Consider the following 12359-nt stretch of genomic DNA (forward strand, 5'->3'; position numbering starts at 1 on the left):
CAAAGCTTATCTCTGTTTCTTCAAAGTATGTATTTCACACTGCTATGAACCAAATCTCTACAAGAAACTACTAAGATAAATTTGTGGTTAAGCCAAGGCATTACTGGTCTGTATGTGCTTCATTTGCTCACGAGGAGTTGATGCAGGAGCTGAAGGAATCAAGGGAGAAGTGGAGGGATTTGAGAAAATTTTCTTTGGACTTAAAGTCAAAGAAATTTTTATGGAATAGTATTGTAACTCCATTAAAAGGGAGAAAATATTAAGTTACAATACAGATTTTTGTGGATTTTTCTGGGCAAAAAATGAGCTAAACTCTCTTGTTAGGAGAATGTATGCTTGGCAAACACTAAGCTCAGGTAAATCTCGGTGGCTGTTTCAGGAGCTCCATCTATCCAACCCTATCATGCCTATTGTCTGCTTGCCCTCTCCTAGGTCCCTCATCCCCAGAGGAATGTTAGCTCTTTGGGTGCAAGGACTGGCATTTTTTAATCTCTTCATTCCCAGCACCCAACACATTGCCTCATATGTAGTGGATGAATTGAATCGGGCCATTTGGTGTAGTCAGATATACAACTGGGCAGCCTGGCGTGGACAAGTGGAGGAGTATGGGCAGTATGGGCAAGTCCTTGTCCTATCCCCCAGATTCCAGAAGGAAAAAGCTGAGAAAGAAGGGTGGAGGGAGCAGCCCAAAGAAACTAGGCCACTTCCCAGATAAACTAAACAATTCCAAATCATGGTTAAACTTTGATGGCCAGTCTCTCCTACTACACTTGGAAGCTCTTAACCTTTTTTTTTGTATCCTGGATCCCTTTGGAAGTCAGGTGAAGCAAATGGAGCCCTTCTCAGAATAATGTTTTTAAATGTATAAAATAATGCAAACAGAATTACAAAGGAAAACAATTATATTGAAATACAATATTTTTTAAAACACAAGTTCACTGATCCCAATACAACTGGCAAAAGAACTTCAGTAGAATAAGTATAATTTATAGACTCCCGAACAGAAGAGTTCGGTTAGTCTGGGTTATCAGTTGTGATGCTTGCTCTCTGAGCACTAATGAATCTGCAGCTGTTCCTAGGATCTGAGGAAGAAGTCTGAATAATCAGAAATAAATCCACATTGTGGAGGTCTTCGAATGCCTAAACAGTTTAATCATGAAGACTGAGTGTGGGGTAACTTATAAGAGATAAGAGGCACAGTGGATAGAGTGCTGGGTGTGGAGTCAGAAAAACCTGAGTTCAGATCCAGCCTCAGACACTGTGATCTTGAAACAAATCACTTAACCTCTGTTTCCTGTAGTTTAGTCAACTATAAAATAGAGGAGGTAATAACAGGACTTACCTCTCAGGGTTGTCATGAAAGTGTTTTTAGCACAGTGGCTGGTGCAGGGTAGGTGCTCTATAAACACCAGCTGCCATCATCGTTATCATTACTATTATCTGACATCTATGCAGTATTTTATATTTACAAAATAATCATGGCAGTATCTCACTTGAGCCTCAAAACAACCCTAGGAGATGAGCAGTACAAGAATTAATTTCTTCCTTTGACACCTGAGGAAATAGATGAGGTTAAGTGACCGGCTAGAGATCACATAACTGGTAAAGCTAGGATTCCAAAGTGGACTCAGGAGAAGGTAGGCTCCTTAAAAGCAGGAACTGCCTCATTTTGAAATTCCTATCTTCCTTGCTTAAAACCTGGAATTTAACAGATGTTGAGTAACTGCTTTGGTGATTGGTCTTACACCCCAAGTCCCATATTCTTTGATCACACCAAGCTGCCCAGTTGTATATCTGATTACACTAAACGACCCAATTCATTTCACCCACTATGTATGAGGCAATGTGTTGGGTGCTGGGAATGAAGAGATTAAAAAATGCCAATCCTTGCACCCAAGGGGGTGAGGAACCAAGGAGAAGGCAAGTAGACAATAGGTATAAATACAAACATAACTTCATGTACGGTGTGCTGTGGGCAAAGGAGGGGGGAAGGTCTGGACAAAGGGGTTCCAATAAAACTGTAAGAGGCAGATGGAACGTTCAGCTGATGCACTTAAAACAATACGACAGATATGGTTTTAAAATCTTACCTAAGAACACAAAGAATTTCAATTTATACTGATCATGGAAGAAAGAAAAGAAGTCTCTAGAGGGTCTCTAGCTAACAGAAACCTTGTATAGGTGTTTCGTCTCCTTGTATATAGTCCAAAAAAGAATCCCCACAGAGTAACTAATTTTGTTTCCTACTTACAAAATGTGGTGTTCATGAGCTTCTGGACCTTGGAGTTCACACCTCCTATTCGGTAGAGCCCTAAAATAGTGATACCTAAGGGGAAGAATCACAGGAAAAGCACTTGAAACAGGCTCCAAAGGACAGACACAAGGCTGCCTAGACATGCCTAACCACAATCTGAAAGCTAGTCATCCACTTCTGAAATTTTAATTTTAACAAGTTTATCCCTGAAACTTCTTTTAGGAGTCTATTTCTCGTATTAGATAATGTTTTCAGGCTATGAAATATAAATTTGTCAACATTCAAGCTTTACCATTATGATTTGTTTAAACTTCTAGAACATGCCTCCCTGCAGATATTCCTTAGCTGAAGAGATGTTCCACTACCCTGTGCAGTAATGGAATAAAAGGTAGATTTAAGATCTTGGGACCTGAAATCAAATTCTGACTCTTCCACTTATTACCTGTGTGACTTTGGGCAAGTCACTTTACTCTCCTAGTCTGTGGCTTCCTCATATATAAAATGTAGAACTCTAAAGTTTCTTCTACCTCTAAATCTATTATTCTATGATCCACCCCCTCACTGTCACCTAATATTTGTTGCATTATATTCCTCAACTATTTAAGCTAACACTTCTTATTGATAAGACTATCAGAACTACTGAGGTCCTCGCATTCTTCCCCTGAGTTCCTACAAAAATCTGTAGTCACAGCTTCACCCTAGAGTATAACGCTTACCTCTGAGCCCTTCTCCAAGAAGTGTTACGTCCTTTTATCTGGCCTTAACACTTTGCCTGTTGCTTCTGGATTGATTCTCCCAAACTCTGGCTCTGTTTTGATCGTATGAATTGAGTGTAATCCTCTATCTATGACTTCTTGCCCATATACAGCATACTATCCGCATACCTACCTACCCCAGTGGCCCAGGCCAGCTCTTGGTCCTATAGAGTCTCCTGGTTTGACCCACATCAATGTCACTAATGATGACTAAAAGAACTATACAGTAATTTGGATTACTTCAATATGCAATGGTTAAACATCTGGATAAAGAAAAATGATAAATCCAATCAAGCATGAAATGTTTTATGTATAAAAATTGAGACTAACATACTTAGGGTATACAGCTCAAACACACAGGTTCCTGATTTTTTTTTTAAGTTTGAGAATGTCTTTTCATTGTGTGAGAAATGTTAAGTGACCATAAGTCATCAGGTCAATATCTATAAAGGTCTTTGTATACTTTACTGAGTTAGTAACTTACATTATTTGACCGGCCTTCGTAAATATTCAATACAATTTCCAGTATTGCTCAAGGATTAAATTAGGACAGAGATAATTTGGCACATTAGGTTTCTCTATGCAGACAATACAATCTGAGTGGTTGATCAAGCATTTGTGATAGCTACTCATTGTGTCAATTTTTGTTAGAAATAAGTAACAGCAAAATAATGGAATTTTAGAACTAGAACCCTTCATCTGACATGAGGAAACTGAAGCCTAAAGGCGTTATAACTGATTTGCCCAAGGTCACACACTGAATAAATAGGAGAGTCAGGAAGTTAAACTCATGTTTTCTGATGTTATCTCTAGAGTTCTTTATACAATGCCATATTTCTTTATAATATCTCTCATCCTAATTACTCCTTCATTCATTCAATCAGCGAGCATTTATCAAATATCACGCCAGGCACTGTATAGTTGTTAGAGATACAAACAATCTTAGATGCTCCAAAGGAGCTTACGTTCTATTGAAGAATGCACATACACAAGTCTATTCAAGATATATCCAAAATAAGTGCTAAGGAGAGGGAAGATGGCTAACAAATATTTACTTAGCATCTACCAAGAGTGTTATATCATGTAAGAGAGCTCCCTCATATTTCTTTTAACTCTTTCTAATCTAATTACTTATCTTTTTCTTCTGGTCCCTGTCTTTTTCCTGTGCACTTCTTTCGACCTCTCTTTTCTGTGCCATATACTCATTGACCCTATTAGTGATATCCAAAGACTAAACATTTGACTGTCCTATAATAAAATAACCAACAATGATTCTGAAAACAAACAAGGACAAATAAAAATATAAACCACACTATTGAGGAGGTGGGAATTGTTGTAGGGAGCCTGCTAGGTCAGGGAGAGTCACATTATCAAGGGAATAGTTTCCAAACAATACTAATAGAATGCAGAGTCTTTCTCCTGGTGATGAGAGTAACTCAACATATTGTGGGTACAGGTAAAACAGGAAAATTTATTATTTTATTTAAAATTACTCAGCTTAATGGAAAAAATGGAATTTAAAATTTTTGTATGAATGGGAGGAACAGATGGGGATTTGGAAAGTTCAGTTATCTTACTTAACATTTCCTAAGCAGAAAACTGAAACCTGGCAATGAAAATACCCCAAAACAACTGGAATCAAGGAGCCACTCCATTGTCTGTAAAAAGTCTTACTATTTAACTTAAAATATTCAACCATTAAATATTAAAATGATTATATATTAAATATTAGTTTATAAATATTAAAAATATAAAGTATAAATAATTTATTTAATATTTAAAATATTAAAGGTAAATATTGAAATACTAAATTATTAAAAACTGGTTAAGTCATCCAGACCTCCCAATCTTGGAAACAATCAATCAACCAAGAAAAATATAAAATATCTACTGAGAGTCTATCATGTATGACACTGTAATAACTCATTAAGTAAAATAAAAAGGATGACTTTAACTAATATATATTTTAACCGAGATAAGTTTTCAGAAACAAAGGTAAAATACAGCTCATAAATGAGGGATTTTGGCCTTTCCACAGGACTAGAAAACATGATGACTATAAGTTGTAGGAATTTAAAATTCAAGGGGACTATGGGATCATAAAATTCATGGGATCATGAAGTTAGAGTTGGAAGGGCCACTAGTAGGCATCTAATATATGATGATTATTTCATGAATGGGGAAACTGATGCTGAGAGGATATGTAACTTACAAAGTTAGAAAGGAGCAATGTCAGCGCTGGGACAAGGTCCTTTGACTCTAAACCACAGATCTTTCTACCATGCCATGCTGCTTCTGCTCCCAGTTTGCACAGATGAAGCTACTGCCTTTATTTGTAAATGTATCCTAAATTTCTAAATACATTAAAAATGTAACATACCTGACATATGTCTCTTTGTTAGTCTGTCTGTCTAGTGTTAGCCTATCTGCTAAGATCTCTGAAACAGCTTCTATGTAAAAATGAGGCATATACCAGAAACAACATGAAAAAAATAGCTCTTCTCATTTACCTCTAGACTCCACCGCTTGAATGCACTTCCTGACAAAATTGAATCCAGCTTCATTTAAGTACACTGCAAATAAAAGAAAATTAAGTGTTGAATGTTTATGGTGAACTTTTGTCTCTTCAATGCAGTAATTTCTGCTGCATTTTCCCTAGAATACACAAGGGGTAAGAAAGTTCTTAGGTTTTTAATGTTTATTAGCATGACAGGTGGTTACTATTATTGTTATTTTTTAGGAGGAATGGGCAAGAGAGGAAAGAAAAACAGTATACTCACTGAATTTTTATATGAATATGCTATTTTAAATATATTGATACTTAATACAGAGGACCCCATATCTGCAATTACATACGTCCAGTTCAATGCAACTTATATAAAATTTACTAAGTTTTTATTACTTTTTATCTTTTAGCTTTATTTTTACTTTTTTTGTAAAAAACGTTTAAAAAAAAAAACATGAACTTGGCATGTCAACAAACAGGAACATTTCATATACAGAGAATAGAGGGAAAATGGACTATATATGAAGCCAGAAATCTATATTACTTACTGGCTGTATTTTTAAGTAAATGCATTTAATATGGGAGCACCAACACTGCCATGTTTTGTCTCCCCCTATAAATTTTTTTGCTCTCTTCTGGGATTTTTTTTTTTTAATTTCACTGATGGCGCTTTTCTTTCTTACTTTTGACACTTTCATCCTTACTCTTTATTCCTCCTATTACTCTCCCCCTCCCCAAAAGCCCTACAACGTAACAAATAGTCTCGCAAAGCTAACCCACACATTAGCTATGTCTGAAAACGTGACCTTATTCTGCCCATCTAGCTCATCACCTCTCTGCCAAAAGGTAGGAAATACGCTTTGTCATCAATCTTACAGAGTCATGTCAAGTCACTGCCTTACTCTCTACTTTCTGATTTTCAGTAGAAATGTTGGAATTTGCTGAAAACTTTGGCCAAGTGAACCAGGACTTGCTTTCATGACTGTGCATTAGGTTTTTAAATACTTTTAAATTAATAAAATTGCTTCCTGAAAGTTTAAAAAGAAAGATTATCATGGGACTAAGACAACGTTCATCAGATGATGAAGAAGTAAGTCATCATAACTGTCCCATATTTACCTCCAAACAATCACAAAATAGAACCCCCAAACAAATCCTGGGACGGCAGAATCAGCAAAAAGACAGTGGGAAACAACTTTTGAGCCTAAGAAACTTGGAAGATAATTAAGAAAGGTCCATCTCAGGTGAAAGGGAGTGCAGTCTAGGGCAGGAAGTGTCCCAGCAAAACAACAGCAAGTCCCACCTCAGCAAATCAGCAGTAGATCCTGAGCCCCAGTGCAGGGCGGCAGGCAAATGCTAACACCAGGACCCACCATGTGCCTCAGCATAGTCAGGAGAATTGGCAGAATCCAGAACCAGGATGTGCTTCAGCACAGACCTGATAAAATAGCTAGATACCAACCCTAAGGTTGCCTAAGCAAACAGTTAGCAGCCAGCATTGGCTCGTTCACATGCTTCAGTGTAGCCCTGGGCAAACTGGCAACCTCCAGTGGCCAGACCTCCACATGCTTTAATGTGGCATTAGTAAATCAGTGTACGTCAACCCTATGAGCGCCTAAGCAAACAGGAGAGCCCTGTGCAAACAGTTGGCTGCCAGCACCCTGAACCACCACATACTTCAGTAGCCTCAGGGAAACACTGAAACACTCAGCACAAGTCAGATACCACCACTAGAACCCTGGTTCGGCACTGGGTAAGCTGCCAGCCCCTATGGCCTCCAGCAAGGTCAGCCACGCCGCCACCAGCATATCAACAGACACACAGGTCCCCTGGAGGCCTCAGGGTAACAGCAGTACAGTAGCAGGTAAACATCTAGAGCCTGTGGCTCCTGTGTAATGGTAATATAAATGGGAAAATCTTTCCCATTCTTTAATAGGCCCATATGACCTGCTTAGATCACAGGGAAGCCTAAGTCCTATGTGGTGGGAGGAGCTTGCTCAATCAGTGGAACAGGAAGGGTGGAGCAGAGCTGAGAGGAAGTTAGCCAGGGCAGTCAGAGCTGGGAAGGACACAGGCAGGCAGGCACAGCTTAGGCCCCTAAGTGTTTGTGGGAAGGTTCCAGCAGGGGGCGGGAAGGCTTCGGAATGGCTTTGCCCCCCATGGTGATAACCTATTTTGACTTCTTGGTTGCTATGACAGATTTTGCTTTCTGGGCCTGAGACTTGACTTTCTGGTTTCTAAATAAATGTTTTTCTTCTGCCTTCTATATGGAGAGTCTGTTATACTTTGCGATTGAGAACTACACTAGCATATTCTTAGTCACTCACCCTGGAACAAGAAAACTGAAACAGTGCCCCTTCCACCCAGAAGCAGAGCTCAAATTTAAAAGAAAGGAAAAAGGACAAAAGAGATGAGCAGAAAACAACAGCAACAATAAAGAATCTGACCACAGAAAGTTATGGTGACAGGGAAGATCAAGACACACACTCAGGACAACACCACCCAAGCACCTATGGGTAAAAAGTTAAAACAAGATAAGAAGTAGTCTCAAGCCTAGAAAGACTTTAGCAGAAGAGCTCAAAAAGGATCTTTAATATCATATAAAATTGGGAAAAGAAACAAGAGTGATACAAGAGAATTATGAAAAAAAGAATCAGCAGCTTGGAAAAAGAAAGCAACTGCTGAAAAAGTAGAATTGGCCAAACAGAAAAGGAGATAGAAAAATTCACTGAAGAAAACAACTCCTTAAAGAATATAATTGGCCAAAAGGAAAAGAAAGTACAAAAGCAGCTTCAGGACAACAATTGCTTAAATGTTAGAATTGGCAAATGGAAGCTAATGATTCTATGAGACAGCAAGAATCAAACAAATTCAAAAGAATGAAAACAATGGAAGAAAATGTAAAATACTTCATCGGAAAAACAATGACCTGGAAAACAGATCCAGAAGAGATAATGTCAGAATCATTGGACTGCCATAAGCCATAATCAAAAGGAGAACCTGGACAGCATGTTTCAAGAAATCATCAAGGAAAACTGTCCTGATATCCTGGAACCAGAGGGTAAAGTTGGCACTGAAAGAAAGGACCGATCACACCCCAAATAAAAACTCCAAGTAATATTATAGGCAAATTACAGAACTATCAGTTCTAGGAAAAAATGCTTCAAGTAGCCAGAAAGAAACAATTCAAATATTGGAGAGCCATAAACAGGATTACACAGGATGTAGCAGCTGTAACACCAAAAGATCAGAGGTCATCGAAGATGATATTTCAGAAGGCAAAGGAGCTAGGACTACAACCAAGATCACCTACCCTGTAAAATTAAGCATAATATTTCCAGGGTAAAAAATGGTCATTCAATGAAATAGGATTTCAAGCTTTCATAAGAAGAAGAACAAATAATTTGATCTCCAATATTAAGACCCAAGAGAAGCATAAACAGGTAAAAAATAGGAAAAGAATACATAAGGGATTCAATAGAACTGAACTGTTTACATCCCTACTTGGGAAGATGATACTTGTCATTCTTAAAATTTGTACCACTAATAGTAGAACTTGAAAGAATATACATGGAGGGTACAGATATAAGGTGAATTTGAGAGATAATATAAAAAAAAAATAACCAAAGAATGAGAGAGAGGAGCACACTGTGCAGAAGAAAGGGAGAGGTAGAATGGGGTAAATTATTTCACATGAAGAGGCACAAAAGACCTATTACAGTAGAGGGGAAGATGAGAAGGTTGGTAATGGGCATCCCTTGAACCTTGTTCTCATCAGTTTTGACTCAAAGAGGGAAGAATTATACACTATCAGCAGAATATAGAAATCTATCTTACCTGACAAGGAAGTAGGAGAGGAGGAGATTAAGTAAAGATGGGGAAGACAAACAAATGGGAAGACATGTCAAGGGAGACAGCAGATAGAAGCAAAAACACTGGTGAGGAGTGAGAGGGTAAAAGGAGAGAGGACAAACAGGAAGGAAAAAAGGATGGAAGGAAATACAGTTAGTAATTATAACTGTGAATGTGAAAGGGATGAGCTCTCCGATAAAACAGAAGCAGATAGCAGAGTGGATTAAAATGTAGAATCCTACAATATGTTGTTTACAAGAAACAGAGAGACACACACACATAGTAATAACCTATCATGCTTCAGCTAATGTAAAAAAAGGCAGGGGTAGCAATCCTGATCTCAGAAAAGCAAAATCAGACCTAATTAAAAGAAATAAGGAAGGAAACTAAACCTTGCTAAAAGCTACCATGAACAATGAAGTAATAGCAATACTAAATATATATATTCATATTCTTAAGGAAGAAGTTAAGTGAGTACAGGTTTATAATCAAACAAGAGATGGAAAACATTAGGAAATATAAGGTAATTTTGATTATATCAAATTATAAAGCTCCTACACAAACAAAACCAATGCAACCAAGATCAGAAGGAAAACAGAAAGCTGGGAAGCAATCTTTACAGCAACTGTCTCTGATAAAAGCTTCATTTCTCAAATATATATAGAACTGAATTTATATGAATATAAGCCATTCCCCAATTGATAAATGGTCAATAGATATGAAGAGGCAGTTTTCAGATGAAGAAATCAAAGCTATTTACAGGCATATGAAGAAGTACTCTCAATCATTTCTGAACAGAGAAATGCAAATTAAAACAACTCTTGAGGTACCATCTCACATCTATCAGATTAGCTAATATGACAAAAAAAGAAAAATGATAAATGTTGGAGAGGTTGTAGGAAAATAGGGATGCTAATACACATGGTTGGTAGAGTTGTGAGATGATTTAACTATTCTAGAGAACAATTTTGAAATATGTCCAAAGGGCTATGAAACCTGTGCTACCCTTTGATTCAGCAATAGCACTTCTATATCTGCATCATAAAGAGATCATTAAAAAAGAAAACAGGACCTACATGTGTAAAAATGTTTATAGTAGCCTTTTTTGTGGTGGCAAAATATTGGAAATTGAAGGTATGCCCATCAGTTGGGAAATGGCTGAATAAACTGTGGTATATGAATATAATGGTATACTATTGAGCAGTAAGAAATGATGAACAGGCAAATTTCAGAAAAACCTGGAAAAACTTGTATGAACTGATGCAAAGTGAAATGAGCAGAACCTGGAAAACATGATACACAATCTCAGAAACAATGTGTAATGATCAACTATGAAAGACTCACTTCTTCTCAGTAACAATGATTTAAGACACGTAAAAGGACTCACAAAGGAAAATGCTATCCACATTCAGACAAAGCACTGATGGACTCAGTATGGAGATGGAAGCATTTTTTTTTACCTACTCTTTTTGTGTTTTTTTTTCCCTTTTGATCTGTTTCTTCTTTCAGAATTATGACTAATACAGAAATGTTTTACATGATAGCACATGTATAACCTACATCAAACTGCCTACCATTTTAGGAAGAGGGAAAGGAAGGAAGGAGAAAAATTTGAAACTCAAAATCTTGCAAAAATGAAAGCTAAATTTTGTCTTGACTTGTAATTGGGTGAAAATAATATTTTTTAAAAAAATTCATCAGCTTCAATCTCCCCATATTATAGATGAGAAAACCTAAACAAAATGAGTACCACACTGATGAAATGAGCAACCCAAGGTCACACACCAAGTTTATGGCAGAGCTAAATCCCTGTCTAGTAGTCTTCTACTCCACTGCATTGCCTACTTCCTACTATGATTAGTGTCTCCAATTTCTTCCGTTCCAGTACATCATGTACTCAAGCTATAAAATTGAGTTTTCTAAACCATAAATCAGACCATGTCAATCTCTCATGCAAAAATGTCTCTCTGGTCTCTAGATAAAACACAAATGTTGTCTGGCAATTTAAAGCCCTTCACAATCTCACTCAAACCTATTCTTGCAGACTGAATGAACCCTATTTCTGCTCATTTAGTCCATAATCCAGTCAAGATGGCCTGCTTCCAACCAGGGCAATGTTCACAACATTTCCATGTCAAGTTCTGTATCTTTGTGTTATGTTGTCCCAAATGCCTGCAATGCCCTCAGAACTGTTTCTAGCATCCTTAGATTCTTTCAAGGCTCAGCTAAATATCATCTCCTAAATGAAGTCTTTTATTATTTCTCCAGTCATGAGTGACCACTCCTATCCCTGCAAATTATTTTCCATGTACTTACTTGTATACATAGGCTTATAGATCTAGAGTGGAAAGAAATTTCAGAGTCCACCCAGTCCAATCTCCCCCCCCACTTTACAGGTGAAGAAACTGAGGTCCAAGATATTAAGTGGATTACTCAAGGTAACAAGGACGGTCAGTACTTTTGTGCTTTTACTATACACTGTCTTTTTTTGGTCTTCTCCAGTAATATATAAGTTCCTTGAGGGCAGGAACCATGTCTGTCTTTGTATTCCCAGAGCCTACCATGCACTGCCCAAAAGCTTTATAGATTCTTAATAAATGCTTGTGGAATTCATGCACTATTCTTTAAAATTTTTTTTAATTAAGCAAATATGCTAGAAATAACATGAACGTATTTTTAAAACTTCCATAGATTTTTACACTGTAGGTGTTAAAGTGAGAAAAAAATTAAAGCATTACAGCGTAAACAAAAATAAATGAACCCAAAGTGGTGGTCCCCCCCATAGTACAGGAGGATTATAAAGACAGATATATTTATCACAATGGAAATTTTTGCTACACTCCTCTAACATGTGGCAACATTTTAAAGAGTGGTTGATCTGCTATAAGAAGGATGAACCAAAGCTGCTGAAATTGTAGCTGTAAGTATACTTGATAGCTAGCATCATCTTATAAATCAGGTCATTTGAGTTCCAGTCCCACAGCCATCACAG

The 12359-nt window shown here is 37.3% G+C and overlaps 1 protein-coding gene across 3 annotated transcripts in view; it reads right to left on the reverse strand.

Annotated features, from left to right (window-relative positions):
- The window catches only part of ARHGAP42 (Rho GTPase activating protein 42), a 379722-nt gene that overhangs the window by 49329 nt on the left and 318034 nt on the right, over nucleotides 1–12359 (reverse strand). For all 3 annotated transcript variants that reach the window (XM_072611294.1, XM_072611293.1, XM_072611296.1), the window contains exons 14-15: nucleotides 5520–5582; nucleotides 2252–2326 (exon numbers count right to left, since the gene is read on the reverse strand). In XM_072611294.1, coding sequence (XP_072467395.1) covers nucleotides 2252–2326; nucleotides 5520–5582 — 138 coding nt within the window. The remainder of the gene's footprint in view (nucleotides 1–2251; nucleotides 2327–5519; nucleotides 5583–12359) is intronic.

The sequence above is a fragment of the Notamacropus eugenii genome, chromosome 5 (genome assembly GCF_028372415.1).
Source record: "Notamacropus eugenii isolate mMacEug1 chromosome 5, mMacEug1.pri_v2, whole genome shotgun sequence".
In the NCBI taxonomy this organism is placed as follows: domain Eukaryota; kingdom Metazoa; phylum Chordata; class Mammalia; order Diprotodontia; family Macropodidae; genus Notamacropus; species Notamacropus eugenii.